This window comes from Chiloscyllium plagiosum, unplaced genomic scaffold, assembly GCF_037043375.1.
Source record: "Chiloscyllium plagiosum isolate Xiang-an unplaced genomic scaffold, Cpla_swu_hap1 HiC_scaffold_4, whole genome shotgun sequence".
Classification (NCBI taxonomy): Eukaryota; Metazoa; Chordata; class Chondrichthyes; order Orectolobiformes; family Hemiscylliidae; genus Chiloscyllium; species Chiloscyllium plagiosum.
The window spans coordinates 41,794,124-41,802,739 of record NW_028270142.1 but is presented as its reverse complement, the minus strand read 5'-3'; the positions used below and the strand labels follow the sequence as shown (position 1 = coordinate 41,802,739).

At 40.9% G+C, this 8,616-nt stretch overlaps 1 protein-coding gene and 1 long non-coding RNA gene across 2 annotated transcripts in view; one reads left to right on the top strand and one right to left on the bottom strand.

The window, feature by feature from the left end:
- Window positions 1–2,144: 2,144 nt before the first annotated feature.
- On the bottom strand, window positions 2,145–4,513 carry LOC148150126 (uncharacterized). Its single transcript, XR_015756830.1, has 3 exons — window positions 4,347–4,513; window positions 2,649–2,864; window positions 2,145–2,258 (listed from the first exon to the last, which is right to left on the bottom strand). It is a non-coding gene; the product is annotated as an uncharacterized LOC148150126 (long non-coding RNA).
- A 1,644-nt stretch (window positions 4,514–6,157) lies between these two features.
- The window catches only part of LOC122549252 (eukaryotic translation initiation factor 3 subunit E), a 156,995-nt gene continuing 154,536 nt past the window's right edge, over window positions 6,158–8,616 (top strand). Inside the window, exon 1 of the mRNA XM_043688743.2 lies at window positions 6,158–6,296. Within this exon, the coding sequence (XP_043544678.1) occupies window positions 6,207–6,296 (90 nt within the window). The 5' untranslated portion in view covers window positions 6,158–6,206. The remainder of the gene's footprint in view (window positions 6,297–8,616) is intronic.

The following is an 8,616-nucleotide window of genomic DNA, read 5'->3' as shown; positions in this document are numbered from 1 at the left end:
TATTATCCACTCGAGACCAATTACTAGACTTAGTGATCTTTGACTAAGCCCCACTCTCTGCAACTGGATCCTCAGTTTCCCGACCCACAGGCCACAATCAGTGAAGACTGGGGACAATATTTCATCCTCACTAACACTCAATACTGTCCGTACTCAGGCTCCTAGTGTACTCACTGTATACCCATGACTGCATCGCTAAATATCAGACTAATGCCATTTTACAAGTTCGCTAATGACATCACCATAGTCGGTCGAATCTCAAATGGCGACAAAACAGATTACAGACGGGAGGTGGAACAACTGGAAAAAATAGTGCACTGAGAACAACCTAGCTCTCAAAGCCGGCAAAACCAAGGAACTCATTATTGACTTTCGGCGGGATGTTACTCATGCCCCCCTACACATTAACAGCACAGAGATGGAGCGAGTGGAGAATGTCAAGCTCATGGGAGTGATCATCCACAACAAGCTTTCTTGGACTCTTCATGTGGTCACACTGGTTACAAAGGCCCAACAACATCTCTTCTTCCTCAGGCAGCTGAGGACATTGGGCGTGACGGCGAATACCCTTGCCAACTTTTTGCACCATTGAGAGCATTCTGTCTGGATGTATCACTGTCTGGTATGGCAAATGTACCATTCAAGATCAGAGATGGTTACAGAGAGTGGAGAACTCGGCCCAGACAATCACAAAGACCAACCTCCCATCTATAGAATCCATCTACCAGGCCCGCTGTCAAGGAAAGGCCGCCAACATTCTCAAAGATCCATCCCACACTGGCAATGTTTTTCTACAACCTCTACTAATGGGGAGAAGGTACAGAAGCCCGAACACACCCACCAGCCGGTTTTGAAACAGTTTCTACCCTACTGTTGTTAGAATAGTGAATGGACTCACAAATTCTTAACATTCACCTGTATCTGTTTTTGTTTTTGCTGTTCACTTATTTTTACCTATCTATGCTACTTAACTCTGTGATCTGCCTGTATTGCTGGCAAGACAAAGCTTTTCACTGTGCCTCAGTACATGTGACAATAAATTCAATTCAATTCAATTCACCTCATTTGAGTAAACAAAATAACTTGATGGTTTCCCTTTATTCTCAGACTCCATACCCGATGAAACCTTTCTGCCTGCATGATATATTCTATTATCTCCCTCTGGCTAAATGAATTTGGTCTAAATCAAGCATCTCAAGCCATTGACACCTCAGCACAATGGATCTGAGATGATTATCGAATACCGAGCCAGATTAACTCAGTCTATTGGGTAAACATGACATCACTCTGTGTCTTATAACGCTTTTTGGAAGTGAATACACTTTGTTTTAAAGACCTACCACTTAAATTTAACTCTTTTTCCATATCTCCTCTGTGGAAAGACACAGTCATTATTGATGTGGACAGAGTTTTCCAACCATTGCAGAACTTTCCAAGCTAATGTAAAGAAACTTTTTTCAACAAAATACCAATGCAGGTGTGAAGTTCTCACACACACATGAGCAGTTGTTTAAACTATTTATCTTGACTCTGTTCATGGTCCCAGTGTTGGCAAATCTCCTGATAATGAAAAACTGCTACCATTTATCACTGCTGTAGAAATGAGCACTTCGAAATGAAGCTACGACATTAACAGTAGTGGGAATTGCTTTACAGCGAAATGCTGCAATATAAGATCTATCCCAATTAAAACTTTATTAAAACCATTTGAAGGATATTAAGTTATATATTGTTCATAAGTTCAATTAATTTTGTATGTAAAGTACAAAAATATTCCAATCACGGTAATATTTCTTACCTTGTGGTGAGCAATAGTACAAAAATAACTTACATTTATTGTGTCTCACAATAATACATCCCTAAAGCACTTTACAGCTTCTGTTAAAGGAAATGCAAAAGAGAAAATTCTGTCCTTCTGCTCCCAATCTATTAAATTTCAACACCATAAAACTCAATGGTCTGTGAGCTTCAGACTTCAGGGGCACCTATAACACTTACTTTGTTTTAACAAGATATTTGGGAATCTTTCACTCTTTGAGGAAGAGAAAGATCTGAACTTAATTTTCATCTTCGGATGCTTTGCAGATTTAGAATATGTTGTTTTGTATGATTGTAAGCAAATAACAAATGAAACACTTCAGTCATTTTGATTGTGTTTTTTTTTATTTGAAGCTAACAGATATTCTAATATTTGCTTTCCACTGCTATGCTGTAAGTTACTTTTCTTGCTTCCATTGCTACTGCGCATTATTCTTTGCCTGTGAAGACAAGATGAATGATTAAATTTTGTCTGACCCTCTGCCAAGGCACCTTGTATGCCATTTTAAAGAACTAGGATTGAGCCTGTTCGAGAATTTGACATAATTCTCACAAGTTGCTGACAAACTCCTCACTGACCCTGATCCTGGATGTCTTCATTTGAAATATTTGATTTACACTGTGGGATTTGGAAACACATTTTCCAGGTTTGAACTATTAGCCCCTTGAACAAAGGAGCTGGCCAGGTGAGATATGCAGTCCATAAACACAGCAGAAAGTTGATCTTACGACTGAGTGTTTGTTCAGCACAATAAAGGAACAACAGTGACCCATAGTTCATCTCCTTAAAAGCTAAATTTGATCCTATCAGAAACCAAAGAAGAACTTGCCTTGATATTATGCCTTGCACAACTTCAGGATGTCCCAAAGCACTTTACGATGAAGTAAGTACTCCTGAATTGTAATCATTTGTAGTGTAGGAAACATGACAGTAAATTTGAGTATGAGCTCAATCAGCAATGTAATGACAGCCGGTTTCTTTCTGTATTGTTGGTTAGGAATCATCTGCTCTTTTTTGAAGTGCTTTGAGATCTTTTACATCCACTCTAGAAGGCAGATGGAGCAACAGTATTAATGCCGCATTGACAAGATGACACCTTTATAAACTCTTTCAGAATGGGTATGATTTGGTGGCGATTACTAAGACGTGGTTGTAAGGAGACCAGTTTTTGGAACTGAATATCTGAGGGTACTCCGAGTTCTCGAAGGATAGGCAGGAAGGAAAATGAGGTGGTGTAGTTTTGTTAGTAAAGGATGAGATCAGTGCTGTCGTGAGAAATTATATTAGCCTTGGTGATGAAGATGTAGAATCAGTCTGGGTGGAAATAAAAATAATAAGGAAAAGAAGTTCCTGGTGGGAGTCATCTCTCTGTCCCCAAACAGTAAACCTGCAGTCAGGCACAGTTATAAAGGAAATAGGACTTTGTAAGAAATGTTAAGGCGATAACCATGGGTGATTTTAATATTCAGATAAGCTGGATTCTTGAAATTTGCAAAGAAAGTCTTGATTGTCGCTTAGAGCAATATGTTGGGGAACCAAACAGGAAGGGGGTTATTCTGGATTTGGTATTGCTTAATGAGATAGGATTAACTAATTACTTTATAAAGGATCCTCAATGGAAGAGTGATCATAGCATTCTAGAATTTCAAATTCAGTTGGAGCTTGAGAAACTGGAGTTTCTCAAGCTCCAACTGGACTGGCACTCTGGAGTTTAACAGAGGCAACTATATAGACATAAAAACAGATCTGGCCATAGTGGATTGGGTGGGAAGACTAAGAGGTAGGACAGTTGATGAGCATTGGCAAATTATTAAAGAGATACTCAATTGCTCCCAACTAAAATATATTTCAGAAAGGAAGAACTTTCATAAGAGGGGGAAAGATCCATGGCTAAGCAAAGAAGTTAAAGATAAAACAAAGACAAAATTTGAAGCGTACCATTTGCCATAAAGTGTACAAAAGATGAGTGATAGGCAGGAAGGTTGGGAAACTTTTAAACGATCAACAAAGGTTTACTAAAAATGTGATAAAAAGAACAAAGGTAAATTGTGAAATCAAACTAGCATAAAATAGAAAAATGTATAGCAAAAGCTCCCACAAGTATATGGAAGAAAAGAGAGTAGGTAAAGTGAATGTTGGTTTCATGGAGGATAAGACTGGGGAGTTAATAGTGGGGAATGCAGAAATCGCAGAGTCACTAAATCAATATTTTGCTTCAGTTTTCACATTTGAGGTCACTAGTACCATTCCAATTGTAACAGGTAATGCAGAGGTGACAGAAAGGGAGGAAATTAAAATGATCATCATCACAAAGTAAAATGTACTGACCCAATTACTGGGATTGAAGGCAAGTCCCCAGGCCTCATGGTCTACATCCGAGGGCCTTAAAGGAAGTGATAAGCATAAATAGTGTTTTGTAATATTCCAAAATTTCCTGTTTACAGGAAAGGTTCCAGTGGATTGGAAAAATGCTAACATAACATCCTTATTCAAAAGGGAGGTAAGCAGAAATTAGGGGACTACAGACCTGGTAGTTTAACTTTGTCATTGGAGTTATGGGTCCCTTTCCCCCAGAACTTCTTCTACTCCTTGCAATGATTACTGCATATTGTCCCGTTCAGTCAAATAAGTAGACCAACTTGCCTCTTCTTTTCCAAGCGAAGAAGTGAGCCGCATCAAATGAAACTGCTAAGAATTCATTGGCACTAAAAGTAAAAGAGTGTAGTAACCAATGGATCCTCTGCATCTTTGGCAGTTTCTTTCACTTAGATCGCTTTCTCAAAAAGCAAATTAGGGTCTACAAACTCACCTTGCAGTGGGATACTGTCATCCTTGGTGCAACCATGTTGCTATTCCTTCTAGTCGTGCTTCAAAGAAAGATGTAAGATCTGTAATATTTTTCTGCATTCCAACAACAAAGTCTTACAGACTGGATAACAAATTGATTTCAATCTCTGCTGTAGCTATTGCAGAATGGAGGTTCAAGACCATTGCAGTAGCAATGCTGGTTGAGAATGACATACACGGTTTCTTAAACCTCTCTTCAATCATTGCAAACTAAAGCATGGATCTTGCTTTTTACTCTGATTTCACCACCTCATGAGCCTTAACTTTCAATGGATGCCTTCGACTCTTTTTCTCAACCACGCTGCCTAACCCTTGTATCCAATGTGAAATTATTTTTTTAACCATTGGCCATGATAAATGCGCACAAAAATCATCTTGTGAGTCGAACAGTTCAAATTCCTGCGGTTCCACACATAGGCTGCCTTGCTGAGCTTTGCCTCATTCCTGAAGAAGGGCTTATGCCCGAAACGTCGATTCTCCTGCTAGAGCCTCATTCCTGAAGAAGGGCTTATGCCCGAAACGTCGATTCTCCTGCTCCTCGGATGCTGCCAAGCCGCATTCCTGAAGAAGGGCTTATGCCCGAAACGTCAATTCTCCTGCTCCTCGGATGCTGCCAAGCCGCATTCCTGAAGAAGGGCTTATGCCCGAAACGTCGATTCTCCTGCTCCTTGGATGCTGCCTGGCATGCTGTGTTTTTCCAGCACCACATTTTTCAACTCTGGTACTCCAGCATCTGCAGTCCTCACTTTCTCCTAGTTGATCTTTGAGGGACTCTATTATCTCCCTAGTTATCCTTCTGTCCTTAATGTATTTATAGAATCCCTTTGAATTCTCCTTAACCCTATTTGTCAAAGCTATCTCATGTTCCCTTTTTGCCCTTCTGATTTCCCTGTTAAGTATACTCCTATTGTCTTTATACTTTTATAAGGATTCACCCGATCTCTGCTGTCTATACCTGACATATGCTTCCTTCTTTTTCGTAACCAAAACCTCAATTTCTCTGGTCATCCAGCATTCCCTGCACCACCTGCCTTTCACCCTAACAGGAATATATTGCGTCTGCCTGGAAGTTTGCCCCAGGACTTGATGGCCAAGAAAAGTTCATTTATAACATGACTGAACAGGTCAACCAGCAAATCCTTCCATCAAAAGCCAATGGCTGGTGGTAAAATTGGAAGCGATTCCTAGTCAGCCATGTGATGAAAGAAACTTGCAGCCTCTCCAATCTCAATCCAGTTGCTCCAGAGTACAAACTGTAAATTATAAATCTGCGTTACTACAACAACCTAGACTTTGTAACACGCTAACTTGAGAGAAATGCAAAACGAATATAGAAAAAACTTAAAAATCACACACCAGGTTATCGGCCAACAGGTTGATTTTGAACCACTAAGGTGGTTGGTTGATGGGTGGAGCCAAGGGGTTAGTGGGCGGGGCCGGGAGGGTAGTGGGCGGGGCCGGATTGGGCAATTGGCGGAGCTATCCCGGCATCAGTCGCTGTCAATAAAGTTGCTGCCGTTTGAATTCTCCATTTGTCAAGATGGCGGATTATGATCTAACGATGCGGATCGCTAATTTCCTGGATCGGCACCTGGTCTTCCCGCTGCTCGAGTTCCTGTCAGTTAAAGAGGTACGGTCTCGGATCTCCTCTCCGTGCGCACATAACGCTCGGGGAGCCCGATAACGGTACCAAAACGGAGCTCGAGGCTTCTCAGGCCCCGGCACGTGAAATAGGCCCAAGGCCGAGCCTGGCCTTGGAGTGAGTAGTCCGCCTCCAGCACTGTGCAATGTTAAGGCCGAGGAGTTCTGATTCCCACATCAGCTTATCCGGTTTTACCGATCGCCTCTCTTGCTTTTCTATATTCCCTAGTCACCTTGATCAGTTAACCAACCGTTTGTTTAAATGCATTAATTTTATTGGAGAAAAATAAGTTATAGAAGGGGCAAAAACTGGGGAGGAAATTTTAGAGCTTACTACATCGGTAGCTGAAAGTATAACCATCACCTACTTTCTACAGTTTCTGGAGATCAACGGTGGTTTTCTTCCACTCCGGTTTCTGGCATGGCTGATATATCCAGTGTACGATCTGCAGGAACTGTGCCACATTTCTGAGCAGGTGAAGTTTGGAGATTTGTGTGCATGTACTCTGATGCCTGAACTTCGCTTATGCACGTTCCTGACAGTATCTTTTGAGTGAAGTTTCTCCCTTCTGATCCATCACAAGCCAGGCACACTCTTCAGTCAATGGGGATTTTTGATTTCTTCAGAGATGCGTAAAGGACATCTTTAAAGCATTTCTTGTCCTCCTTGGAGTGTTCTAAAACTGAGTTATGAGTGGAGCACTTGCTTTGGGAGTCTGGCAAGTGATATGTCCTGCCCAGTGGAGAGCTGCTTCTGAATGACTAGTGCCTTGATGCTCGCTTCGGAACAAATACTGCTGTTGGACACTTTTCTTGCCAGGTTTGTCAGGTTTCGCAAAGGCACCACTGGTAGTATTTCTCTTGTACTTTGAGATGCCTGCATCAGCTTGTCCAAATTTTTAATAATGTATTAGTGTGGAGATCATTACCCAGGAAATCACAATGTGGCCATTGGTAGTGGATTAATAATGATTGGACACATGTAAAAGACTCGAATTAGAGAAGGGTGGAGACTTTGTAGGATTGTGGATTTGAGGATAATTGTAGAGGTAAGGAGAAATAAGATTCTATGGAGAGATCATAACAACAGGTGAGGATTTTAATGTGGAGTTGTGGCTTGATTGGGACACAGAAGACTAGCAAGGACAGGACCGATTAGAGCGGGGCGGATCAGAGTTTTGGATGATTTTAAGTTATATGGAAGGTAGACAGTTGAAGAGTGACTAGAAGTGTGTTGGTATGCTGGTCAGACAACCGCTTGAGGACTGCATCAGGTTATGGTCACACCATAGATGAGTATCATGCCCAGCTCTGGTCAGATCACACCTTGTATGTTCTGGTTATAGCCCAAGTACTGTGTTCAGATCAGGTCAGTCCATACCTCAAGTATGGTTTTCAGTTCCGATCAATCAACTGATCAAGTACTTTGTCCAGCACTTACTCGTTGTGATGTCCAGTCTAGATGTGATGAAGCATAAGCCTGATTCAACAGCATGTGAAATGAGGTAGCTATGTAAAAGTAGAATATGTGGTCTTAATATGGTGTGAGCTTGAGGTTGGAAACCTGACTCTAGGTCAAAGATGTCACTGAGATTATAAGCAGACTGGTCTAATTTCAGATTTTTGACAAGAAAAGCAATGGTAGCTTGAAAACTGGCTTCATTGTGCCCAGTATATAATTATGTATTGCATCATATTAATGAATGTTTGATGGAATCCTTAGTTGGTTTAGCATTTTCAACATACATTTTAATTTGAAAAGTGTACCCAAAAGTCTATGGATCTTATGGGTTGGTTGATGTTTTCATGACTGAGGACGATAGAGTTCAGTTGGGCGAGTGTGAGCTACAAAAGTCTATGGAGCAAATGTGGCTAAATGAGTGAGTTCTTGATCAGACACAGCTAACAGAATTCTAGAGGTAGAGTTGAGGAATAGAAGGAATACTCCTATTCTCAGTGTACCATTGCAATAACTATAGACTAGATCACAATTACAGAAAACAAAATATATTCACAAATCCTCAAAAGTGATGATGAGACATAAAAATACCTTAAGTGGATTGTGTGGCTTTTAAAATAGGAAAAGTGAATTCAAAAACAAAAATGCTGGTTTGACTTTGGTCAAGTTTGTGTAGAATTTGAAGTACTCCATATTGGCAGAGTTGTCAAGATCTGAAAATGTGTTGCTGGAAAAATGCAGCAGGTCAGGCAGCATCCAGGGAACAGGAGAATCGACGTTTCGGGCATAAGTCCTTCTTCAGGAATGAGGAAAGGGCTTATGCCCGAAACGTCGATTCTCCTGTTCCCTG